Source organism: Gracilinanus agilis, chromosome 3, assembly GCF_016433145.1.
Source record: "Gracilinanus agilis isolate LMUSP501 chromosome 3, AgileGrace, whole genome shotgun sequence".
In the NCBI taxonomy this organism is placed as follows: domain Eukaryota; kingdom Metazoa; phylum Chordata; class Mammalia; order Didelphimorphia; family Didelphidae; genus Gracilinanus; species Gracilinanus agilis.
This window is the reverse complement of record NC_058132.1, coordinates 204,965,017-204,992,176: the sequence shown is the minus strand read 5'-3', so window position 1 is coordinate 204,992,176 and position 27,160 is coordinate 204,965,017. Positions and strand designations below refer to the sequence as shown.

The window sequence follows — 27,160 nt, the reverse complement described above, 5'->3', positions numbered from 1 at the left end:
ATGAAGATGAGCCTGATTCCAAGCGTGGTGCTCTGTCCACTGTACCATTTCCATTATAACATTCCATTATAATCACATGCCTGAATTTGTTCAACCATTTGGTCACCCATTTATTATCTAGTTCTTGCACCACAGAAAAAGGCTGCTATAAACATGGCTGGCTGTACACAGAGTCCCTTTTCTTCTTCTTCTTTTTTTTTTTTTTTTTTTTTAAATTTTAAACCCTTAACTTCTGTGTATTGACTTATAGGTGGAAGATTGGTAAGGGTAGGCAATGGGGGTCAAGTGACTTGCCCAGGGTCACACAGCTGGGAAGTGTCTGAAGCCGGATTTGAACCTAGGACCTCCTGTCTCTAGGCCTGACTCTCAATCCACTGAGCTACCCAGCTGCCCCACCTTTTCTTCTTTCTTTGATCTCTTTGGGGTAGAGGCCTCGTATTAATATTGCTGGGTCAAGGGGCAAGTATAGTTTAGTATCTCTAGGGAGAGGAACAGTTCCAAATTGCCTTCTGAAATGGATGGACTGTAGGGAGTTCTTCAACTCAGGTATTGATTCAGAAAGGGGAGTGCTCTGTGCCAAGTCTTAGGGAAGCTGGGAAACAAGACTCCTCCAGATGAAGAAACCAGAAAACCCTGCAATACGGCAAAATTAAATTCTGAATTATAGGATGTAAACTCAATTAAGTTCAATAAGCATTTTATACCAGGTACCACCAGTGCCCATACCAAGCACTGTGCTAGGCATAAGAGATAACAGGACAAAAGTGAAATGCCAGCTACCCTCAAATAACTTGTTTTCTACTGGTTTTCCATTCAAACTGTGACTTCCAAGAAAAAGTAAAATGTTCCTTCTCTGCTACAGAGATCCTACAAGACCATATGGAAGGGGGAAACTTTTGGTACGCTTCATTTTATTTATTTAAAAACCCTTACCTTCTGCCTAGTAAGTAACAGTTTTAAGACAGAAGAGCTGGGGTAACTGGGTGACTCAGTGGATTGAGAGTCAGGCCTAGAGATGGGAGGTCCTGGGTTCAAATCTGGCCTCAGACACTTCCTAGCTGTGTGACCCTGGGCAAGTCACTTAACCCCCATTGCCTAGCCTTTACCGCTCTTCTGCCTTGGAACTAATATACAGTATTGATTCTAAGATGGAAGGTAAGGGTTTAAAATTTAAAAAAAAAACAAACAAAAAAAAATAGAAGAATCAAAAGGGTAGGCAATGGGAGTTAAGTGACTGCCCAGGGTCACACAGCTAGAAGTGTTTGAGGCTACATTTGAACTCAAGTCCTCTTGACTTCCAAGTCTAGCACTCTATCCACCTTGCTATCTAGCTGCCTCTTTTGGTAAATTTAAAGGATATATAGGACAGGAGGGAGAATGGCATCTCATGGATTATTAGTGAAAATGTGAGAAGCTCATCCTAGCAGGAACAGAGTTTCTATGTTAGAGAGTCATAGGAAAGAAGTACATGTCATGAAACTTTCTTAATGAGAACTGAAAAGCCTCAGACACTTTCTAACCATATGACCCTGGGCAAGTCACTTAACCCACATTGCCTATCCCTTACTGCTCTTCTGCCTTGGAACAGACACTTGAGATCTATAAGACAGAAAGCAAGGGTTTAAAAAACCCAACATTATTCTGCTGTGTGACCGGGGCAAGTCACTTACCCCAGGTTGTCTAGCCCCTGCCACTCTTCTGTGTTAGAATTGATACTCTTCTAAGGGTTTAAAAAAGAGAGAGAACTGAGAAATGAATTGGTGTAGTGAGTGGGTAAAGCTTTGTACTTGGATTCCAGAAATTTGTGTTCTAGTCCCTACTCTGTTACTAAATGCTCGTGTCATTTTATAAGAAATTGTGGAATCTTGGAGGAGGAGGAGGTAATCGGAGAGGTCATTTCCATACCAGAGAATTCCTTCAAGCCTCCCCCTAAAGATACCCTCCTGAGATATACTGGTCTGCTTTTGGATAGCTTTAATCATCAGGGAGTTTATCCTTACATCAAATCAAAATAGATCTCTGCATCTTCCACCTAGTTCTGCCCTCTGGGGCCAAGCAAAATAAGTCTAATCTCTCTTCCACCTGACAGCTCTAAAGATATTTGAAGATAGTCATTAGGTTTCCTCTCCCACCGCCCCCAACTTCCAGGTTGCCTTCCTCAGACTAAACATCCCTACTTCCTCCACCTAATCCCAGGAGGGAGTGTCATTTCAAATCACCTTACCATTCTAGACCTCATTTTCTTCATTTGTAAAGAAAGAAAGGGAACTGGACTAGATAGAAAGAGCCCAGAATTCTGTGATTGTGATATTGAGATATAAAATGGGACTTAATGGTTCTCCTACCTCAGTGGCAATGGTACCACCTCCTCTGCCCTGCTAGGGGGGAAGACTTGATCTCCAAAGCCAGTTCAACCTCTAAGTACTAGGATTTCTCCCTGGCTGGTGATTTCCAAACTCCAATCAACCCACCTGAGGTCAATGATTGAAACCACTCCCATCCTTTGGGCAAAACCTAAATGGGAGCCTATAGTTGGACCAAGAAGGTAATAAAGATATAAGGACAGGAGATGCCAACACTAAATGGGGACATTAATGGGAAAGGTCTCTAGATAAGTCCAGAGAAGGCAGATCCAAGGTGCGGTGATTAGGAAAAAAAAGAAAGTGGAATCTGTCATGGCCAAAGTACCTGGAGGAAGCAGATCTGATCCTACATCTCTTTACAGGTGACTGCAGACCATAGACAATCCAATCACATCCCACCCACAAAAGTCCTACTACACTTGAGATTCACCTCGCCCCCTTACTATGCCCCCCCAAATATTATTTATCACCAGAATGCACCTGTTATTAAGTATTAAATATTGTTGTATATTATTTTAATAATATTAACCTCTATGTCCCCTTCTGGGCTAGCTCTGGGCAAATCTTATAACCTCTCACTCAGTTTCCTTATCTGAGGAGGTGGACTTAATGACAGCTAAAATGAACAGTGATCTTGGAGTCAGGAAGATATAAATTCAGATCTGATTTCACATACTTGTTAGTTGTCCTTGGCCTCTGTTTCCTCATCTCTAAAATGGGGATAATAATAGCACCTACCTCCCAGGGTTCTTGTGAGGATCAAATGAAATATCTGTAAAGTGCTTAACATGTAGTACATAGTAGGCACTTAATAAATACTCATTTCCTTCCTTCTTTCCTCCTTCTGCGGTTCCTTCCAGTTTTAAATTTATGCTCTTCCAATCCTATGGACAGTGGTTTTTAGCAAGGGTTTATTAATTGCCAAGCAAGAGTAAAAATCTACAAGTAAATTACAAAGGAAAGGCAAAAATCTAAAAGCATGTAGAAATGGTAGAGGGGTTTAAAGAATGCTCTCAAAGTATCAAAAAAATCTAGTCCGGGGGCAGCTTAGGTGCCTCACTGAGAGCCAGGCCTAGGGATGGGAGGTCTTGGGTTCAAATCTGACCCCAGGTATTTCCTGGGCAAGTCACTTAATCTCAGGGGCCTAGCCCTTATCCCTCTTCTGCCTTGGAACCAATACACAGTATTATTTCTAAGACAGAAGGCAACGTTTTAAAAAAAAAAAAACAATAAAAACCTAGTCCAGAATCAGCAAATTTGTCCAAGGATCTATTCCTTCCTCCTTCTGTCATACTGACCCATCTGGATGCCAGCCTCAGATACACACGATGCATCAACTCTACTTGGCTACAAGAGACACTGCCTGACCTCCTCCTCCACCTTCTCCTTTCAAGATTCTCTGCTTGGTTCTCTGCTTCTGACTCTATCCTGGGGAGAGACCAAACTACTCTTCTTCCTGTCCCAGTGCCCTACATCACAAATCCTGAAGCTGATCCCAAATACAGGAAAACTTATTACTGAAATATAAAGCTAAACTAGTTCACCAAAGACTTTTTGGTTGGATGGTTGGTTTTGTCCAGACCTGTGATTTCTTTGGTTTTGGGGAACTCCCACTGCCAATGCAAATGTGCAACTGTTCTACTTATAGAATTTTATCCTTAGAACTCTGTCCCCCCAAAGAGTTGCCTAGGAGCATTAGGTGACTTTTCTTGAGTTGCACAACCAGTATATGTTGGATGGGGACTCAAACCCAGTTCTTCCTGACTTAAAGGAAAGCAGGCTCTATTGACACAAGCAATCTTCCCTCCAAAGCATGTCGTGTTTTTGCGGGGAATAGTCAGGGAACATTTCCTGGAGAGGGATCAGTGTGAGCAGGCCTCCAATGAAAAGGATGTCTTGATTTGGCAGAAGTTGAGATGGCAGTGGGAAGGAATCTTCTTAGTCTAGTAGAATCTCTTTGTGGAAGCTCTGAGACAACAGAGGCTAAGTTGTGTCAAAGTTGGAAAGTCTACCTGACTGGACTTAAATACAGTCCAAATTGGGGGCAGCTAGGTGACTCAGTGGATTGGGAGCCAGACCTAGAGACAAGAGGTCCTGGGTTCAAATGTGGCCTCAGACACTTTCTAGGTGTTGGGCTTTTGGTCCTTTCTTTGGATTTGTTTTCTTAGAAAATGATCCAGAGAGAGAAGAGAGGGGAGGGCTGATGCATGTGGAAGACTTTGTCCAGGTGTCCCTGACTCTGTCTCTTCTGTCCCTCTCAGGTCTGCAGGCCCAGGTGGTCCAGGTGAACGATACTGTATCGGGCTTCATTGGCACAGATGTTGTGCTCCACTGTAGCTTTTCCAACCCGCTGCCTACGGTGAGGATCACCCAGATGACCTGGCAAAAAGCCACCAATGGTTCCAAGCAGAATGTGGCCATCTACAATCCAAATATGGGAGTCTCTGTGCTGGCTCCCTACCGAGAGCGTGTGACCTTCCTCCGGCCATCCTTCATTGATGGTACCATCCGTCTCTCCCATCTTGAGCTGGAGGATGAGGGCGTCTACATCTGTGAGTTTGCTACTTTCCCCACAGGGAACAAGGAGAGCCAGCTCAACCTCACCGTTCTAGGTAAGTTCACTTCAACCCCATGCATCCCAGTGACAGGACTCCTGAGCTTAAAGCAGATCCTGCACCACATCCAAGAGGCAGCTTTGGCCTGAGCCCCAGGACCATAATCTTAGCCATGCCTCATGAGGGCTGATGGCACCAACCTGGTGGAAGCCATCCCACAGCACCAGATACAGTCCCAGGTCTAAGCACTGAGCTCCACATGTGCTGATGGCTTGGAATGCTTAATTTCTCTCAAGTCAGGCTTTCCCCATGCTACCACTGGGACAAGAATGAAGGACTCAGTTAGCTCTGGTGCAACTGAGTGAGCAGTGAGCAATAGAATTTGGTGAATCTTTGTTGTTCTGACTCTAGAGAAGCACCACAGTGAATGATGTCAGGAAGTAGGGAGGGGATGAGGAGCAGTAGTCAGTGACTGAGTTTTTGAAGGTCCCCAGCCTGGGGCTGGTAGGGAAGATTAGAAAACAGAGCTCAGGGACTTGCATTCAAATGGTAAAAGGCCTTGGATCTGAAAGTCAAGGGAGGGTGGGAATCTCTTTTTAGGGGAAGAGGCTGTCAGTGTGTGATATACAATGGGAAAGATAATAATAATAATAAAATTATCATTATTATCAACAATAACTCACATTCATAGTAAGTTTTTTAAGGTTTTTACAATGCACATTATCTGAAGACATAAATTCAACTTCTAGCTCTGCCAGAGTGACTTTAGGCAAGTAATAATCTCTCTGGACCTTGGTTTCCCTCAAGTAGAAAATGTAGGGTTTGAATTAGATGACCCCTAAGGTCCATTCCAACTCTAAATTTATGATAATCTATTGTCAGTCTTCTACGCATGAGTTATTAGATAAATCTAGCTGGAAGGAAAAGGAATGGAGATCTTGGTCTTTGGAGATCTTAGGCCTTTTGGAGGGCCTAACAGTCACTATCAATCAATCAAAAAGTACTTATTATTAAGTGCCTACTATGTCCCAAGCACTGCTAGGAACTGGGATACAAATACAAACATTCTATCCTAGACTCACATCTCTTTTCCCTCTGCCTTCTCAATGTGGGCAATATCATCTGTCCCTCCCCACCCCCACCCCCATGACCTTTTTTTTTTTTAAACCCTTACTTTCCATCTTAGAATCAATACTGTGTAGGGGCAGCTGGGTAGCTCAGTGGATTGAGAGTCAGGCCTAGAGACTGGAGGTCCTAGGTTCAAATCTGACCTCAGACACTTCCCCAGCCGTGTGACCCTGGGTGAGTCACTTGACCCCCATTGCCTAGCCCTTACCACTCTTCTGCCTTGGAGCTAATACACAGTATTGACTCCAAGATGGAAGGTAAGGGTTATTAAAAAAAAAAAAAATCAACACTGTGTATTTGTTCTAAGGCAGAAGAGTGGTAAGGGCTAGACAATGGGAGTTAAGTGACTTGCCCAGCGTCACACAGCTAGGAAGTGTCTGAGACCAGATTTGAACTGAGGACCTCCCATCTCTAGGTCTGGCTCTCAATTCACCAAGATGCCTAACTGCCCCCTCCCCATGACTTTAACTATCAACTCTTTTTTTTTTTTTTTTTTCAAATTGAATTTTTTTTCAAATTATTTTATTAACTTGGTAGTTGATATCCCCCAACTGCCAACCCCATGGTCTCTCCTGAATTTAACTATTGTGTTACCAGCTGCTTTTAGATATTTCAAACAGGATGTCTTGAAGTTACCTCACATTTATCATGTCCAACATTGAGCTTCCTTTCTTTTCCCCCAACCCTAAGAGCTTCCATTTTCCAAACTAAGCTATTTCTGCCTAAGACACTCCCCAGCTTTCCAGTCTCCCAGCTTTATAACTCTGGCATGGTCCCGATTTTCTCATTCTCCTCCAACCCCACAGATCTTGACATCTCTACCCCAACAACACCTCTTACATACAGCTCCTTCTCTCTAACTAGCCTAGCTACCACCTAATTTCCAACCCTCATCACCTCTCACCTAGAGTTTTGCAACAGCCTTTCCCTGCCTCAAGTTTCTCACCACTCTGGTCCATCCTACACACTTCTGACTGATTTTTCTTAAGGGCATATCTGACCATGTCATTCCCCTACTCAATCAACTCTAGTGGCTTCCCGTGGCCTCTAGAATCAGATCCAAACCCTGCTCTTGAGCTTTTAAAGCCCTTCACAAAAATGGCCCCTAACCTGCCCATCCTTCTATTGTTGTCCATTACTTTCCTTCTATATACTGTGATCCAGCCAAATTCTCCTTCCCTCTGTATCCCCCATCTCCTTTCTTGCCTTAGTACTTACTGTCTTTCATTGCTGGGATGCTCCCCTTCCTCATGTTTGCCTCATAGAATTCCTCTCTTCCTTCAAGATGCAATTCAAGTGCCACCTTCTATGTAAAGCTTCTCCTGATTCCATAGTGCTCCCCGCAACAACTTTCTGCTTGTTTTTATTCTCTTTGTATTTATTGGGAATATGCTTGCATCTCTCCTTCTTGTCTTTCCTATTAGAATGCCCTTATAAGTAGGGGAGTGCTTCTTTCTTTGTACCTTTAATCCATTCTTCCATGTTCTCTTCCCCTGCATGATGGTTAATGGGAGGAAAAGTCAGAGTGGGTAATGGATAGGCATGAGATGAACTGAAGGCTCCCATTATATCCTTTCCTGTTTTCTGGCAGCCAAACCAACCAACTGGATGGAAGTCACAAAGAAAATCCTGACTGCCAAGACTGGACAGACAGAAAAGGTCCTGGTGGCCACTTGCACCTCAGCCAATGGGAAACCACCCAGTACTGTTTCATGGGACACTCGGCTGAAGGGTGAGGCTGAATTCCAGGAGATCCGGCACCCCAATGGCACAGTGACTGTGATCAGCCGATACCGCCTAGTGCCCAGTCGAGAAGCCCACCAACAACCTCTGGCTTGTGTTGTCAACTACCAACTGGACCGATTCAGTGACAGCGTCACCCTCAATGTGCAGTGTGAGCCAGGGGAACAGGAGGGGAAGGGAGAGGAGGAAAGAAAAGATGGGAAGGTGGGACAAATGCAGGTGGGGGCTTATCAGGGGAAAAACTCTTAAGGGCTGGTGGTTGGAAATGGCCTTGAATGACCAATTGCTATCTCTTCTCCTTGGTTCCAAATTCTTTTTCCATCTTTTTGCTTTCTTTTCATCCTTTCCTTATTTTTGGTTTTCCATCTTCTTTTCTATCCACTTGCCTTTCTTATTTTATCCTCCCTCTTTCCTGCCGTATCTCTTTCTCTCCTTTTTTTGCCCTCTTCTTGTCCCTCCTTTCTTTCTCTATATGTTTACTCTCTTTCCCTTTCTTCTTATTTCCCCTTTTATATTCCTCCCTTCATTTCCTTTCGCCTCTTTTCTCTTTTCCCTTCCTATCCCTCTTCCTCTCCGTCAACATCTGTTATTTCCCTATTTCTGCTCATGCCATCTCTCTGCCCCTTCCTCTCTCCAACTCTCCATTTCTTACCCCCTTTCCCATTCCTCTAATACATCCCTGTTTCCTTCAATTTTGCCTCACCTCACTATGTCTCCTTCTCCTGAACACATCCTCCTTGATCCCTCCCCTATCATTCTTCACCAACCCCCCCAAAACCACAGATGAACCTGAGGTAACCATCGAGGGCTTTGATGGAAACTGGTATCTGAAACGGATGGATGTGAAACTCACTTGCCAGTGTGATGCCAACCCTCCGGTCACCCACTACCAATGGAAAATGTAAGTATCTCCTAGTTCTCTTTTCTCAGCCTCATTATCCCAGGCTTGGGCCAGTGCCAAGACCGCTATCCCCAGAGTTAGCCTTTTCCCAATGGGGTAGGGAACTCACTTAAGACTGGGCATGGGCTTATCAATAATGAAGGGAAAATAATCTAGACATATCTTCAAAAGGATACACAGAGTTTAAATGTGCTATAAAGTATCAAAAGCAGAATCTATAGGCAGAAATATTGTATAAAATCCCTTACCTTCACTATGCAATATAAGATTCTCCAAGTAATGGAAACCCATCCCTGCTCCCTCTCTATGGAAGAAACCTTCCTCTGTTCTACCTTCAGTTTGGCCTGGCTCTCACATCTGAACTATCTTCCTTCTACCCAGGAAGCCTGACATGGTTTGCCCAATCCAGTTTATGGACAGGGACATTTTCTTTCCAATCTGTAGGGGACAAATACGTCCTGCACACTGTTACAAACATTCATAATTCCTATATCAGCAGTTACCTCAGTGCTCACCTGCCCATGGCCCAAGTCACCGTACAGCCAGGGGCCATACTAGAACTAGCATTAATTTTCTTTTTTTTTTTAAAACCCTTACCTTCTGACTTAGAAATGATATTAACTCTCTGTTCCAAGACAGAAGAGAGGTAGCCCATAGATTTGAACCTCCTGTCTCCAGGCCTGACTCTATCTACTGAGCCACCTAGCTTCCCCAACACTAATTTAATTAATTAATTAAATGGATTAATTATGATTAATAAAGCATTTATACCTTGGAAATAGGCAAACACTACAGATCAGGGCATGGTTTTTGCTGATTGTCTAGACAAGAAAATGATGGAGAAAATGCTAATGCAAATTAAACTTAGTGTGTTGTGGGCCCGTTATATTTTTTTTCTGGAGAAACAGTGGTTAACAGCAGGTAGGATTTTTTTTTTTTAACTTTTCCCTTCTGTCTTAGAATAGATATCAATGATCAGTTCCAAGGCAGAAGGTGATAAAGGCTAGGTGATTGGGAGTAAGTAGCTAGGAAGTGTCTAAGATTTGAATCCAGGGCCTCCTGTCCTTAGTCCTGGCTGTCTATCCACTGAGTCATCTAGCTGCCAAGTAGCATACTTGGGAACAACATCAATACCATAAAAGAATAACAAGATGAAGATTTGTTAAAATTTGTCTCAAGATCCTTCTCTTTATCTTTTCCTAGAAAGCCCTCTTATATAACATATAATCTTTTTAAAGAAAAAAAGGATTAAAACTAATTCATACATCTTAAACATCCAAAAACATTTACTATATCACACCCGTGAACCTCTCCTGCTACAGAGGAATGGATCTCCTCTTTCTCTCTTTTTTAGGGCCATGCTTAAAGAACTGTGTTGTTATTTTGATTTGGTTTGGTTTTTTGATGAATAATGCCATTAACGAGGGTTACCATGTCAAATACTCATAATCTCCAAACCACCAAGAATGAAACTCTTTAAAACAGACCTAGTGACAGCTAGTACCAAGGTTTTAAAAAAAAAAAAAAAAAAAAAAGGCTAGTAGAAGAAATTACAACCAAGTGAGAACAGAATGAGGTATGTGTCATCTCTATCTGCTGGAGATATCCCAAAGATCTTTTCTGTAAACCTGCATCCAAGTTCTCTAATTCAATTACAAAAAGGAGTCATTTTAGCTCCTGGTACAATTGTCTACAGAGCATTAAGCAGAAAAGAATAATTGCAGACTGGTGATCCGTCCTTGTACCATTTCTACCTGAACTCCATCAGAAAAGATGAGGAGAAAGAGACAGCAGTGATGATAATAATAATGTCTCTGTCTGAACTCCACTGAATATAAGGAGACAGAAATAATTAATATTAATGATAGCTGGCAAGTATAGAGTACTTTAAGGTTTATGAAGCGCTTTGCCTATATTATCTGATTTCCCAGAAGCACAGCATTTAGGAGTTGGAGGAGACCTCCAATGACCATCATCATGTGGTTGCATAACAATCTTCTGATCTTGGTACTACAAGTGTTATTATCTCCCTTTTTCAGATGAAAAAGGAAAACAGTCTCAGAGAGGATAAGTTACTTACCCATGGTCATATGGCAAGCATATGTTGAAGGTGGGATTGGAACTCAGATCTGTCCTAACTCCAGACCTGTATTCTTTCCACTCTATACCATACCCTCACAAAAAAGTTAGAATTATCATCATAGTGTAAGTCAGAGAAGGGAGGACCCACCTGAGAGACCAATTAAATCACTCATTCAGTAATAAGCTTCCTTTATCATGCCTCCCTACCACTTGATGCTAAATGTGTTTTCATTTTTGTTTAGTGTCTCAACTTGACTCAGACTGCCCCAACCCCCATTATTTATTTTTTAACAAGTCATCCCCTAGAAAGCTGGCCTCAACAAATGGTTAGAATCATGCATTTTCCTGGGCTTACTCTCCACTTTTCCTTGGATGACAGAAAGGAGGAAGGGGTGGGGAGAGGAAGAATCATCCAAACTTCCTGGCTTCTCTAGGATTTCACTCCCAAACTTCAATTGTCCTCAGATTAACTCCCCTACTACCTCATTTCTGGCCTTTATGTGGGAAACTAGATGCCTGTATTCCGGCTCTCCACATTCTTCTCTCTCCCATTTCATCCCAAGATCAACCTCAGATGCCCCAGAAAATCACTGGAGGATTAAGGCACAGCAATAGGGTCAAGCTAGTGGTAAAGGGATTTGTTAGAGACAGGATAAACTGGCATAAAATAAAAAATTTTAAAAAAAAATTAGAAAACTCAATAACAAGGACCTAGATGGTTGCAGGTATACAATATTACCCATATTCTGGGATGATAGAACAACTCAATTCTACAAACACTTTTTGAGCATCTTCAATGAGCAATCCTGTTGGCACTAAGTGAGATTAAACAGAGTTGAGGAAGAGAAATGGCATGATCTGTCAAGAAGGCTGGAAGGAAAGATTAAGAAAAGGTTTCTCCTGATGGAAAGGTGGAGGAATGATTACTTTATTCCTTCCTTTGCAGGTTGAATGGCACTCTCCCCTCAACTATGGACACCCAAAACAAAACCCTCTTTTTCAAGGGGCCTGTGACCTATAGCCTGTCTGGGACCTACATCTGTGAAGCTACCAATCCCATTGGCACACGCTCAGGCATGGTAGAGGTCAATATCACAGGTAGGAAGCTTATGACTGCCCTTCCCACCCCAGCCCTGTCCCAACCTCTCTCTTCTTCTAGCTCCTTTCTAAGCCAGCATGGATTTTACCCTAGGCTTGGCCTGAGCTCTAGGACTTTGGACCTTGTCTCTCTACTGGAGATGCATTTTGGAGTTAACTGGCTTCCTTTGCTTATGCGCTCTCTCCCTAGAACCCTGGGTTCTGGTAGACACTACTCTGCTTCTGTGCTTGTTTGAGGTCAGTGACGAGAGAAGAAGTATGAGATATATTGAAGAAAGCTAGAGGAAGAGGAACAGTGTGAGGAGAATTTGTTCTTTTGGGTTGGATTTCTAGGGTGAAGTTTGGTTGTTTGGAATTTCCCTATAGATCCTGCTGACAGAAAACCCATGTGTGATGCCAATAGTCTCCTTTACCAGTTCTGGTTTGCCCAGCCAGACCTATAAAGGATCCTTATTTCCTCCTTGGCACCATGCCTACGACTCTAGTAGCTGCCACCAGGTGATGGTGGTTTCTGGCTTCGGTTATATCAGTCAGATGGTTAGGCTATGCATGGTCAGTGAACATAGGATTACAGCTTTAGAGCTGGAAGGAACCTTAGAGATCACCCAGTCTATAATCTGATAGTTTTACAAATGAGAAAAATTCAGGCCCAGGTTAAATTGATTGCCCTAAATTATAGAGGTAATAATTAGCAAAGAAGTGACATCTGGGAGGTTTGTGTTCTAGTCAGGAAGTAATGCCACAGGGCTGCTAATCTAAGAAGGAAGTTTTGTCTGAATTGGTGGAATAAAAAGGACGTGGTATCAGTGAGTGTTGAGGTGGTCTTAGATAAGAAAAGCTGCACTAGTGGAGTTTTAGTGGAGTTAGGGGAAATGAGCTGGCTAGGGATCCCAATATAGGATTGTCCCTGGGGATTTGGGTAGATAAGGTTGTTTACTACCGAGTGATAGGGCAAAGATGGGCTCTGGCAGTAATACCTCAAGGACTGATTAGCTCTGAAGAGTAATGCTGTGGTCATAGTTTGGTGGGAAACTCCCTCATGGGCAGATTAGTATCACAGACGACAAAAGCAGAAAGAGCAACCCTCAAAGCAACCCCTGGGACCATCCTCCCGGTGATCAGAAACCTTCCCCACCCTTGGGGCCTCCTCTCTCTCCTTCCTTTATCTCCATGAATACCTCTAACCTCCTGCAGCAGAAAAAATCACTGCCCCATGCCTACTTCCTACAGATTTGGGAGGCAGTAGTAGGGGAATTCTAGGGCCTTAGAAGTTATAGCTTCCAGCTACCTAGAGATCAGAAGGGATAGGGCAAAACCACATTCTCCTCCATCTCTTAAATAGAGGTCAAGTGCTATAGGTCTGGCAGGGAAAGAAGTCCTCAGTCCTAGAAAAGAGATCCAGAGGTCATCCTGAGAAGCACCTAGGAAAAAGGACTTTTGATAAGATCAACAAGGACTATTCTATCTCACAAGAGATCATTCCTTCTGGCACCTGTCCTTAGTTCCTATTCAGAGAAAGGAGAAATTTTTCCTTCCAGATTTATTCTCTGTTGCACTCTCTCTGGACAAGTTGCTTACAGCGAGATCAGTGAGTGTGTCTAGAATGGTAGAGACCCAATAGCCTTGTCTTGAGCTAGTGTCTTCCTATTTTACTGTTACTTTATTTTCCCCTCTCCACCATGGAATAATTTTGCCAATATAAAGGACCCAAAAACCTCAGAGAAGTAGCTTGGGATGTCTGAATTTATAAGCTATGGGTGGCATTTGGTTTCTTGCTTTTTTCAGGGTTGTAGGGGGGGCCCATGACTGTGTGGGTTATTGTCAGTGGCTGTATCACTTGCAAAATTTAACCCCGGCCCTAAAAAAAGGATAAAAGAGGTAGGAAAAAGACCCTGAAGCCTGGATAAAAGGCTTTTGGCTATGAGCAGACAAAAGAAGGGAATAAGAAGAACCATAGGGAGGAAATATAAGTAGAACACCATCTAACCAGATGTCAGGTGATGGGATCAGGTTGGGGATTATGTTGGTTGTCTTGGTGATGGCGGTTATAGAGGGAATGGTGGCGCTTTGCTTGTGGGGGCAGAGTGTTGTGACACTTGGGTGGGTAGGAAGAGGAGAAACATCTTGCTGTTCATAGGGGTGATGGAAATGATGGTGGTGGTGGTGGTGATGGTGGAGGAGGTGATGGTTTTGATCATGATAATGGTAATTCTGTTGGTGATGCTAATGAAGAAGGGTGTGCCCACAACTGGGTCACTGATGCCAGACAGCTGCTTTCAGGGGAAAAGTTGGCCTGGGGACAATATGACTTCCCTGACACTAATGGAAAATGGGGTGCTATGAAGACATGGGAGGGGCATAAATAAGACAAGCCTCTTCCCCAACCCCAGCCCCCAAGGGTGCAGTCTAAAGACTTAGTGAAGGGTGACAGGATTGTTGGCTGCCTAGTTAGGCCAAGCTAAGGGGAAGCTGAAACTCATTGAATCATTCATGAGCCCAAGATCTGTTTATCCAGCTCTCCCCGAGGGCTGATTAGGCCCCCTGCTCAAGAGGACTCAGCCGGTCGTGCTGAGCCATTACAGGGACATTTGTTCCTGGGCTCGAAAGCAATTTCAGGATTGTCAGCCGACCACAAAAACCTCTTCCCAGAGCCGTCTGCCACAAACAGGACTGCACCTGCCATAGTGGCCACCATAAAGGGAAGCCAGCAAACCCCCCACTTGCCAAGGGAGAATCACTCACCCTAACCCCTACCTCACTGACCTAGACATTCATTCTCCAGGACTAGGGAGCCCGGTTACCCTGTTGGGCTGGGGAGCTGGCCAGAAGGAATTGGATAAGTGGAAATTTAATATTTGATTCTGGTCATCCATCCAGTTAATAGCTTTTCCTGCCTCTCTTGGGGAGGTGGATGGTATACATCTGTACAGGGAATTGGGATACAGCTAGGGCAGTGGATGGAGAGAAGAAACTGTATGGGGTAAACCCGGCTTATGGGAACATGAGTGAAAAATCATATATGAACATAGCATGTGCATAGGTGCAGATGCTATATGTTAGCCAACATACTTCCACTTAACAGGCCCATACCCAGGTTCTGTCTACCCTAGAATCTATCTATGTGGCCAAGAACACCTGCAGGAACACATACATGCCAAGTCTTCTATCAAGGGTTGTGTGGCATATGCCTTGAAGCTGCAGAAGACAAAAGATAAAGGGTAGTGTGGCTGGACAATGAGAATTGGATTTATTGAGCCTGGGATAGTCCCCAGCGTAAGATCTAAGACTAATAGGTCTCGAGCTGGAGGGGCCACAGATGCTATAAAACCAATAAGGAACCGATTCTGGTCCAATGAAGCCTCTACCACCACAGACAGTGGCTAGTTCTCTATGGTCACCCGGAGAAAGACACCAAGAGCCACATTCCTTCCAGTGGCCTTCAGAAAGAATCTCACCCCAGACACTCATGAGTAACAGTCTTTCTAAAGATTTGGTTGGTCTCAAGACTTTCATGCCTAAGTAGCTCCAGAGGAAACCCAGATGCCCTGATCCCTGTCCCTGTTGCATCTCCTTCCCCAGTTGAGCACACAAGTGAGGACTGGAATTGTATGGGATCTTTTGGGTTTGATCAGCCTATAGAGGTCACAGTGAGAGATCCAAGGACTTAGAGAACAGAAGACTGAAGGGGAAGAAGAGGGAATATCTTGACTTCTCTCTAGTTTTTTAGCCTGCCTCCTCATCTCCCCCTTCATACACTTCTTTTTTCTTTTATTTTTTAAAATCCTTACCATCTGTCTTAGAATCATTACTAAGTATTGATTGGTTCAAGGCAGAAGAACAGGTGAGGGCTGGGCATAGGGTGTTAAGTGACTTACCCAGGGTCACATAGCTAGAAAATGTCTGAGGTCATATTTGAACCCAGGACCTCCCATTTCAGGGCCTGGCTCTCTATCCACTGAGCCACCTAACTGGCCCCTTCATACATTCTTTTTTTTTTTTTAAACAGTTACCTTCTGCCTTAGAATCAGTACTGTGTATTCTTACTGTATGTATACTTATTGATTCTAAGGCAGAAGACTGGTAAGGGCTAGGCAGTGGATGTTAAGTGACTTGCCCAGGGTCACACAGCTAGGACATCATACATTCTTCTTACTAACAAAGCAAAGAGACTTCAGATGTCCAGAAAAGTGCATCCCATGACCATGGTTCTGCCACCTAAGGAATAATTATTCCCATTTCCTCCATACGCTGACTCCCTTTCCATCCTAGAAGGCTTTTTCAGAATAGATATTTTCTGTTTGGAAGATTTCAGTTGAGGGGGTAAGGGAATAAGGTCTAGGAGGTTTTGAGCTCTTCCAAAAATTCGAGACTTGTTCTCAAAGGGTTCCCTTCTGCCTGATGAGAAGAGTGTGATCATGGCTTGTCCTGTGGCGCCATGTGTGCTAGCAAATGGGAGTCCGTAAACAAGTGAAGGTCCTGTGGGAGGTTCCATACACATGGAAGTAGTGTGGGGAGCGCTGGGAGGGGGATTCATTCCCTCTCCCCCCCCCCCCCCCCTTTCTCCCGGTGGCCTCCGCAGCTGCACCAGCAGGATAGTGGGAATTACTTTTGAGAGGCGGGGCTCTAGAGTCCCTTGCAGCCGCATTGCATGCTGGGAAATGTAGTTTCTCCCTCGTCTCCTGGCTGCCCTAGATGGGAGCTTTCTAGCAGAACATTTCCATCACTGGACCCAAGAAATAAGCCCAGTCCTTTATTTGACGCCAGATTTGCCCCAGTTACTAAGCTTAGACCATCTTCTCTGAGCTATAACCCCGCGCTATTCCCACTCAAGTCTCAACCAACTCCCCTTGTCCCGCCCCTCTCCCCCCCCCCCCCATCCCTCCAGCTGTCAGTCAGACTTTGATTCCCCTTTGTAGGGCCCATCCAGGGGAAGCGCTAACCTGGGCCCTCGCCAGCCAATAAGAACGCTCCCTCAGCTCCGTCCCGTTGTCGTTGCTGCTCCCAGCTGCTGCCCTTCCTCCCCCAACCCCAGGCCTTGCTCCTGGCATTGAGACAGGAGCTCCTAGATGAATGTGACAGCTGGCAGGGCTCGAGGGGGTGGGGGTCGGGTCAGGCAGCAGCAAAGGCGGATGCCTCATTCCTGAGCATACAGCCTTCTCTGTTTGGGAGGGAAAGAAGGAGGAAGCCTTGCTCCCCACACACCCAGAACCCTCCGCTCTCTTTCTGAACTCTGGTGTCTGAAGACTTCCTGAGAAGCCATTGGAGCTATCCCCCTGCCTCCAGGAGAAAGGCCCTCATACCTAACCTGAAAAATCTTCAGGAAAAAGGACTTCCTCCCCCTCCCCCCACCCTGCCCCAGCCTCTGGAGGCTTAAAAAGAAGCCTTTGTTATTCTTTTTTGAATCAATACTAAATTTTAGTTCCAAAGTAGAAAAATGGTAAAGGACTAGGCAATGGGGGTAAGTGACTTGCCCATGGTCACACACAGCTAGGAAGAGCTTGAGGCCAGATTTGAACCTTCTGTCTCAAGGCCTAGCACTCTAACCAATGACCTCTTAACTGCCCCCTCAAGCCTTTATTATTGACCCTTTCCCACATGGACTAGATATCCAGGTGAGATACAGAGAAATATAGACCATGCTTTCTGTCCTCCTAGAGCATTTAGGGAGAGGAGACAAGCATATATGAAGAGTTATGCATCAAAATGAATATTAAGCATCAGCATCATTATCAATGAGCATCTATCATGCAGCTACTATAGGTAAGAAAGGCAGAAATAGGGTCCCAGTCTTCAAAGAGATCCCATTCTAATGATAGTCAAAAAGAAGGGAAGTCTTTATGGGCCAAGTGATTAGAAAAATTGGGGTCCACTTAAATGTGAAGGATGGTGGGAGTTTCGAAAGATAAAGGCATTCCTGGTTTAAGAACTAGCCTCTTTAGGGGATAGTGAGGATCATGGCCTGGCTAAGACATAGGGCTCACATTTGGGATTTAGGGAAATGGAAGATGGGGAACTAAGGTGGTCAATATCTTGTCTTTGGTAAAAACTTAAGAGATATTTGTTAAACTGAATTATTATTTTTTAAACCCTTCTTCCCAATAACAACTCTAAGACAGAAGGGCAAAGGCTAGGCAAATAGGGTTAAGTGACTTGCTCAGGGTCACACAGCTAAGAAATGTCTGAGGTCAGATTTGAACCCAGGTCCTCCCAACTCCAGGCCTGGGGCTCTATCCACTGTGCTATTTATCTGCCCCTATTGAATTGAATTATTAAGAACTTTGAAAGAGTGATTTTGATCTTATGGGCAATTTCAGGTGGCTGAATATTCTGAAGCAAGGGAATGACACACTGAAAATGGCACATGATTAAGGTGAATCTGGCAATGGTCACATTTATGAAGCTCTTTGGGATTTATAAAGTGCTTTTCTTACCACTGCCTTTTGAGATTGATAAAACATGTATTGTTACATCCATTTTACACATAAGCAAAATGAAACTTGGAGAGGTCATTTAAGCAACTTGGTTGTAACTAGTTAGTATTAAAATAGAAAATTTAAGTCCATCATACTTTGATGTTGGGGTTGAGGACAGGGAGGAGGCTTGCGTAAAAAAGACCTAATATGGGGCAGCTAAGTGGCTCAGGATGGGGATCCAGGCCCCAGCTAACCCCCATTGCCTAGCCCATACCATTCCTTTGCCTTGGAACCAATACTTAATATTGATTCTAAGACAGAAAGCAAGGGTTTAAAAAAAAAAAAGATCTAAATATTATGTGTGCTTAATGGGAGAGTCATTACAAAGACAGAATCAACAGGATTTTTTGACAGGTGGTATATAGGAACTGGAGAAGTGACGTGATCTAGAATTGTGACCTTCCATCTCTGCCATTCCTTTTATTTTACTCATGTGAAAACAGACCTTCAGAGGTAAAGAGACTTTGCCAAGACAACAAAGGCAACAAGTAACAGGAGCAGGTTTCAAACTCATGACATGAAATCCAGTGTACATTCTACCCTTCCATCTACACTCAAGAATGGATGTGATTTTGAGCCTTAGCTAAGTGAGATAAATGGAAGTACTAAAAAAGGGAAAATTAACAAGAGGAGCTGATTTCTGAGGGAAGATCATGAGCTCCGTTTTGGATAGATAGAGTTTGAGGGTATAGTAAGACATTATCAGTCTCTGTGGGATCCAGGCAGAGATATGCTGTAGGCAACAAGAAAGGCAGGAGTGAAGCTTGGCCAAGAAGTAAGGCATGAAGGGATATACAACTGGAAGATAAAATGTACTAGGTGAAATTGTGGGACAGAATGACTAGCTAAGGGAAAGAAGAGAGACCAAGAAGAACAGAGGGCCAAGGACTAATCCTTGGGGAACATTTAGTTAGTGAATAGGAAGAAAGAAAGGAGCCAGCAATGGAAACCAAAAAGAAGAGAAAGGCAGGAAGAAAACCAAGATGTATCATGTTAACAAGACCTGAGGAGAATAGTTTTCCCCAGTGGAATAATGGTTGATGTCCTCCACCTGGAAATTGTCCCTCAACATCTTTGACTCTACATACAAGTCCTCCACATCCTTCAAGGCCCAGCTTAAGTGCCTTCTCCTCCAAGAAGACTTCCCTAACTGAAAACCTCTCCTGCCTCTGAACTCATTGTCAGAATGTTCATTGGTCCTATGGCACAATCATAGACTAGATCTGGGAGAGACTTGGACATTATCCAGATAAATCCTTTCATTTTACAAATGAGGAACCAAAGATGGGAAGTGATTTGCCTGTACCCAGCATGGTGTAGAAAGAGCTCTCCACTTGGAGTCAGAAGACCAGGAGTTTGGGTGCAGGATCTAATAAAAACCCACAATTATAAATGGCTTCTTCATGAGACTGTAAGCTCCACAAGGCCAGGGACTATTTTTTATTTCTTGTTATCACTCATAGTTTCTAGTGTAGTGCCTTTCACACAACACGGTAAAGCGCTCAGTAATTGTTGAATGAGTGAATGAACAAATGAGTGAATGAGAGGGAAGTTCAGGTGTAGAAAGGAAAAATGGTTGAGGTCCGAACAGAGAGCTGAAAAAGGGTCCTGAAGGTTAGTCCTGGAGGAGCTAGGATTACTGCCACCTGTCTCCATGGTCCCACATTAAAAATCCTCCCCTTCCAGGTGGTGAGCAGGTGCACAATCTGATAAGCAGGTAGGTATATAAACTGGATGGGGAACTAAGCCAGATGAGGAAAGCTAGGCAAAGGGAGGAAGGAGGCAGGAGGCAGGAGATGGGGAACAGGGGACTACGGGAGCCCAGAGTTCCCAGGAGGTTGCTGGTTGTAGGGTTTAGAACAGAGGATCAGCTATATCTCAAATGCTGGCACTTGTAAGTGGTACTCTTAAGTGAGTTGTAAGTAAACTGTTACCACTACTTGGCAGAGATACTTTATATGAGATTATTGTTTGGTCTATGTGAGGTCTATCTAACATGGTGAGAACTCCCTGGGAAATTCAAATCTCAGATAGGAAGGACTTCATTTTATAGACAAGGAAATAGTTTCAGAGGGGTTGAGCAACTTGCCCAAGCTTGTACAGCTAACATCGGCAGAAGTGGGACTAGAGGTGACAGTTGGGTAGTTCAGTGGATTGAGAGCCAGGCCTAGAGACTGGAGGTCCTGGGTTCAGATCTGGCCTCAAGACACTTCCTAGCTGTGTGACCCTGGGCAAGTCACTTAACCCCCATTGCCTACCCTTACCACTCTTCTATCTTGGAAGCAATACACAGTATTGATTCTAAGACTGAAGGTAAGGGTTTAAAAAAAAAAGTGGGACTAGAATCCAGGTCTCTCATTGTCTAGTGTTCTTTCTACTCTTGAGGCTGCACTGAGGCAAAGAATTTCATCCTCCCTGTTTCCCTCTCTGTTATGGAGGATATATGGGAAATGAGTGAATACCTTTATTGAAATACTGGGAGGGCAAAGGAGGGGGAAAGGCTAGATGCCTCACCTCCACTTTAGGGGACAGAAGTACCCAGTGTGCAGTGGTACCTGCTCTGTTCTGTGTAATGGAGTGAAAGGTGAGAAGTTTTGGTGGCCTGAGACTTCTGCATAGTGATCATCCTTTTCTCCCTTCCTACCCCACTCCCCACCTCCACCCCAAAATTGAAGACTAGCAGTCTTGGCCCCTCAGGACCTGACTTTCTCCTTATTCTACACCAGGGCTACTGAGGCCAGCACTGGTCTCAGGAGCCACCCAGTGGTGGTGCTAGGAATGGCCACCAGTCTACCTTGCACTGCTGGTTGACCCCTTCTTAGACCTACCCCTGCCCCAGTTGAATGCCCTCTCCCCACCAGCTTCTTCCCTCCCGCTCCCTTTGTTCTCTGAGCCTCACCTTCTGTCCAGTGAGTGACTTCTTTGGTACCAGTGGGAAAAAGCATTGGAGTCATAGGCCCTGGGTTCAGGTTCTGACTCTTGTCTATTTACTGTCTTCATGCCTTGGGGTCTCATCTATGAAATGGTGGTGAGGTCAGATTGAAAAAAATCTCAAAGTCCTATCTAGCTTTAAATACTAATAAATTCTAGTCACTCTCCTGTCCACAGTGGAACTACCCCAAAGCATGACCCAGAAAGGGATTGGGGAAGGAGAATTAGGGAAAGAAGGAACATCTGTCACCAGCTTTGCTCACTACCCTTTGCAATGCTGCTATGCAATCAGCCACTGCTCTGCTTCATGGAGATAGGCTGGTGGCTCCATTACCACTTATTACCTCATCTTTCTTTTTCCCTTTCTTTCTCATCTCTTCCCCCACCCCCACCCCATTCCTTCCTCTCATGTTCTCTCTCTCTGTCTCCCTCTTCCTCTCTCTCTTTTTCTTTCTCTCTCTCCCTATATCCCTTTCTCTATCTCAGTCTCTCTTCCTCTCCCCCTCTCTGTCTCTCACTGTCTGTCTCCATCCCCACTACCTCTCCTTTCTCCATCTGTCTCTTCTTTCTCCTATCTTTCTTTCTCCCCACCCACCTCCTCTCCTTCTCTCTCTCTACCCTCCACTTCCCCTCATCCTGTTCTATCTTGCTTTCTTTCTCTTTCCTCCCAATCCATTCTTCCCTCTCTACAATCTCCTCCTCCTCTCTCTCTCCTTCTTCCCTCAAGTCCTTCCCCTTCCCATCACTCTGCCCAGACTTTCAGTCCAAACACTCTCCCTCTGGGATTCTTCAAGCTCTCCTTCCCCCATCCTCAACCCCAACAAACCAAAGACACCAGCTGTTTCCATCTGCCAACCAGCCCTCTCAGCCTCAACAGGAGAGGCACAAATATACAGGGGAGGCTGGGGGTGTTATAGGGTGAGGTTGTAGAGATAGTATGTATCTGGAGTCTGACTGTAGCTTACCAGCTATTGGTTCCCACTCTGCCACAGTAGACATCCCCCTCAATCAAGTAGTCTCTATTTCTTCTCCTGACCTCTATAAGATTCTCAGCCTATGGCTAGGAAGGAGTGTCTTGGGGGCAAGGTACACATGCCACCAACACATATCCAGTTGTTTTTGTCCCATATTCCAGTGATTATTTTTAAACCTTTGCCTTCCTTCTTGGAAACACTATTATGTAGCAGTTCCAAGGCAGAAGAGCAGTAAGGGCTAGGCAATGGGGGCTAAGTGTCTTGCCCAGGGTCACCCGAGGCCAGATTTGAACCCAGGACCTCCTGTCTCCAAGCCTGTCTCTATAACCACTGAGCAACCCAGCTGCCCCTCCCAGTCTGGTTTTTTTCAGTGCACATATAGATGTACCTGTCTTTGTCTCTATTGTTTTCTCATGCCTGTACATAGACATGCCCTCCTTCCCAGTCCCACTCCTGCCCAACATGGGAATGAGTATATGAACCAGGTATGTTGGCCTACCAGGAACTCCAATTTTCCAGCATGCAAGCTGCCTTATGAGTGTGCTGAACTATGCAATCAGGCAAAAATGATGGTGGAAAGAATAGTGCATTCGGAGCCAAGGGATGTCTGTTCCAACCTCAGCTCTGCTATTAATGAGCTGTCTGACCCTGGGCAAGTCACTTAACCTCTATGGGCTTCAGGCTTCTCATCTATAAAAGGAGGACGTTGGAATAGATGACTTCTAAGGTCCCTTCCAGCTCTAAATCGAATGAGTATATGATGTTATGAACCATAGAGCTTGGCTAATCCAACCTCGTCAATTTGCAAATGAAGAAATGAGGGCTGAGAAAGCAGAATAGATTTGCCCATAGTCACACAGTATCTCTGGGTTTCAATTTCCTCCTCAAAAATAAGTGGATTAGATGCTTTCTAGGAGCTCAAAATCCTATGAGATGGTAAGTCCAACCCTCTACTATTCCCCTCTGTCTCTGAGATTGTCTTATGTGACTCCATGTGCAAATATGTTTTCCTGCGTATACATGTGTTAGATGTGTGCCATAGCGGTCCAAATACCGATTGCCCTGGTTTCTGTGAGACCTCAGTGTGCCCCGTAATTGGTGTTACTTTCAAAAAAATACCTCTCTGTAATTCTGTTTCTTTCAAGGACATCCAATGTCTAGGGTGCAGCTCCTTCTAGTCAGACAGCTGATACCTGGACTAATATCCCCATGAAGGCTCTCAGCCAGACACATTTCTTTCTGTACCGAAACAATTCTCTGCACCTCCTAATGCAAACTCCCTTCTTGCCTTGCATGTACCTGCTCCAGGGCCTCACCTGATCTCTGTTATTACCTCCTGTCTGCTCTGGGCAAGTCTCCGTCAGGAGAGCCAGAAGCGTCCAGCTTGGGTTTCTGTATATTGGCACCTGTGGCCCCCTCTCCTGTTCCTACTTTCTCCCCCCGGTCATTGGCATGGTACAGCATCCGAATGATGTCTAACACCCGAGAATCCCTTCTCCCCGTGATCCAGAGATGGCCGGTTCTTTTCAGAAACATGGGAAGAGCTAGCCACAGAATCTGGCACACAGTCCGCTCTCACAAAACAGTTATATAAAAATAGACTTAATGGAGGAAGTCTCACTCTCTAAAACACATCGGTTCTGAAAAAAGAGGAATTGGGGTTTGTAGGTGAGGCTCGGGCTAGGGAATGGAGCTGGCGGTGTTTCTGAGGAATTGGGCAGGGTTGAGCCAAAATGCCAAGTGCACCATCTTCTGTCTCTCTCTCTCTCTCTCACCCTGGTCACAAATTACCCCTTGGGGTTTGGGACACAGGGGAGGACAGGAAGCTGACAGGTGTCAGGACACTAGGACCCCTCCGTCTCAGGGATGGGAGAAGCACAGGGCCACCAGGCTGAGCCACAGGCAGCCACAATCTGGAGCAGTGATTCCCAAAGTGGGCACCACCGCCCCCTGGTGGGTGCTGCAGCAATCCAGGGAGGTGGTGATGGCCACGGGTACATTTCTGAATTCAATAAATAGTTTCATAATTTCAAAGTTCAATGTTTCTAATTTACACCTTTCTTTACTATATTTTACAAAAAAGGTAGAAACATCAATACATATATCTTTCCTATTCATTGCTATTAAATTTTTTTTAAAAAATTAATTTCCAGGGAGTACTAAGTAATATTTTTTCTGGAAAGGGGGTGGTAGGCCAAAAAAGTTTGGGAACCACTGATCTGGAGGGACTACCCCCACCCCACCCCCAGGCTCCTGTCCCCTTCCTGGCTTTTCCTTCCCTGTGCCCCCATCTCACACCCCCATCCTCCCCACCCCCCAGCAGCCTTGAGAGGCAGAGAGAGACTGACGCTGTCCCCCTTCCATCTCTTTTCCTTACCCAGAGTTCCCCTACACCCCGTCTCCAACTGAACACGGCAAGCGATCTGGGTCCAGCGTCCCCACAGCCATCATTGGGGGCGTGGTGGGGGGCATCCTCCTGGTGCTGGCTGTGGCCGGGGTGCTTGTGGTCATCTTCCGCCGGCGCCGACACACCTTCAAGGGCGACTACAGCACCAAGAAGCATGTCTACGGAAATGGCTATAGCAAGGCGGGCATCCCACAACACCATCCACCCATGGCCCAGAACCTCCAGTACCCCGACGACTCAGATGATGAGAAGAAGGCTGGGCCGCTGGGTGGGAGCAGCTATGAGGAAGAAGAGGAAGAGGAGGGTGGGGGGGAGAGGAAAGTCGGGCCCCCGCACCCCAAGTTTGACGAGGACGTCAAGCGCCCCTACTTCACCGTGGACGAGGCTGAGGCCCGCTCTGACGGCTACGGGGACCGGACTCTTGGCTACCAGTATGACCCTGAGCAGCTGGACTTGGCTGAGAACATGGTTTCTCAGAATGACGGGTCTTTCATTTCCAAGAAAGAGTGGTATGTGTAGCCCCACCTGTACGCCCTCCCCCCTTCACCCGCACGTCCCCAGCCCCCAGGCCCCCAAGGAGCTCCACAGAGACTCGTGCGCCCCACCCTGAAGCCCCCACTATGCTTGAGAGGTATGTGAGGGGCAGGATCAAGATGAGGCAGGGGGCTACTTTTCTTTCTTTTTTATCTCTTTCCTGGATGACTCTGCCTTGCCCTCCCCGCCCCCTCCTCCACCCTTGCTCCCACTTTCTGTGGTGTTGTGTTCGACTGTGGCTTTGGTGTTCCTGTACTTTCCTTTGACTACTATCTGCCCCGTGTATATGGAGCCTGTTCATGTCTTGTTGTGTTCCTCGACCCTGGGATAGGAGGGGGCAACGGTGCCCGGCCATCTCCCCTTCCCCCCTCATCCCCTGTCCCCAGACACTGGAATTTGTTTATATGTTGTCTACATTTTTATTTTTTCTTTATGGAGGGGGAGGACTCCCCAGGAAGAAACCCGACCCACCTCTCCCTCCCCAATGCCATTCCCTTTTCCTAGGTTGGGTGAACCTAGGTCCACATTCCTGTTTCTACCCATCATGACTTAGCTTTGTGAACAGATAACTATAGACAGCCCACGCTCATCCCAAAAGGAAGGAATAAAGACTTAGAGGAAAGAGTAGGTGGGAACGGGCTGCTGCCTCCAAGGACACATTCTAAATAAAAAAAAATTAGGATCCTTGACTTTTAGGCCAGCTAATGGATTGCTCCACTGGTCAGAGTATATTTTGCATTTTTTTTCCTCACTGTTTAACAAAGGGTTGGGTTGGCCATGATTTGATGCCTCTCTTAGACTGGTGTGTACACATGTGCAGTGACCCACATGTGTGCACACATACATATACACACACAACTTTGTCCTCTTTTTCCTCCCTAATGACTCTACAGTGAGTTCTTATTCATCCTACTAGCTTCCACCAAAATGTACACACACACACACACACACACACACACACACACACACACACACACCCCTACTCCTACTCATGTGATTAATTCTCCGGCATCCCCTGACCTTTACAGGAGCATCACTTTGTATTACCCTCAGCCATGGGCTTCACTCCACGAAGACACTGCCCAGGGTGTGGATACTTCCTATCTGTCCCCACCCCCAATCCAGGCAATCCTTCCCCCCAAAAAACTGGAGGTCCTCCCCAGCTGGGGGAATTGGGAAAAGGAGCCTCAAGAAGAAAAACTAAGGTCTGGAAATGATCAGATCAGATGAAACTAATCTGGGGATACCTGTTTAGACCAGTCTACACTCCAGTTTCTCTGTGTCTTAGTCCCAGCTCATCCTGCTATCTAAGGTGCTGATGTTTCTTGACTTTCTCCTGCTGTCCCCCACGAGCAGCCAAACCCAACTCCAACTCCCCGGATCTCCAGTGGAAGAGGCCCCAGGATTTTTTACTATTAGAATGGAATTATTTAGGAAGTTAAAGGTGAAAAAATGTTCTGTGTGTGTGTTTGTGTGCGTGTGCGTGTGCGTGTGTGTAGGGAGGGGAAAGAAGAGTTGGTAAAAACTTATATAGGGCAATAGATAGAACTCTGAAGAGTACAGATTGATGGCATACCATATGCAAGTTAATACCTATAAAACAACAAAGATTAATAAAAAGAGCAAAGGGGCAGATGATCCCAGAGTTGGAGCCTTGAAGAATTCTTCTCCCGTTTATCACCTCCACAGTCTTTCCTGCCAGACTCCAATGTGTCCTTCTACCAAAGGAGGAACATAGAGAAGACATCCAGATGAATAAAGGACCCCTCTAGGTTCCTGACTCCCAGGTTTCTCCTCAATGAGTTGTTTCCTAGGAATGTTTTCCTAACTGTAAATGGAAGGAGAGAAAGGGCTCATCACTGAGGGCATTCCCTCCTTCCTCTGTCTCTCCTCCAAGTTCAAAGTGCCTAGATGCCCTCAACCCACAGAGGGAAGGGGGCCTTCTCAGCAGCCTTCCCTCTTCCTAAGCCC

General features: G+C 45.2%; 1 protein-coding gene across 1 annotated transcript; it reads left to right on the top strand.

Annotated features, from left to right (window-relative positions):
- Window positions 1-4,566: 4,566 nt before the first annotated feature.
- Window positions 4,567-25,836, top strand: NECTIN1 (nectin cell adhesion molecule 1). Its single transcript, XM_044669036.1, has 5 exons — window positions 4,567-4,975; window positions 7,638-7,940; window positions 8,573-8,690; window positions 11,719-11,870; window positions 24,630-25,836. Exons 1-5 carry the CDS (start codon window positions 4,567-4,569, stop codon window positions 25,172-25,174), a joined length of 1,527 nt encoding a protein of 508 aa, XP_044524971.1. The 3' UTR covers window positions 25,175-25,836.
- Window positions 25,837-27,160: the final 1,324 nt, after the last annotated feature.

Bases quoted from the DNA above. Each gene is read 5' to 3' on its own strand.
- NECTIN1 (XM_044669036.1), top strand. From the start codon at position 4,567: ATGCATGTGGAAGACTTTGTCCAGGTGTCCCTGACTCTGTCTCTTCTG. The intron at 8,691-11,718 runs GTAAGTATCTCC...CTTCCTTTGCAG, and splicing joins ACCCACTACCAATGGAAAAT to GTTGAATGGCACTCTCCCCT. The intron at 11,871-24,629 runs GTAGGAAGCTTA...TTCCTTACCCAG, and splicing joins GGTAGAGGTCAATATCACAG to AGTTCCCCTACACCCCGTCT.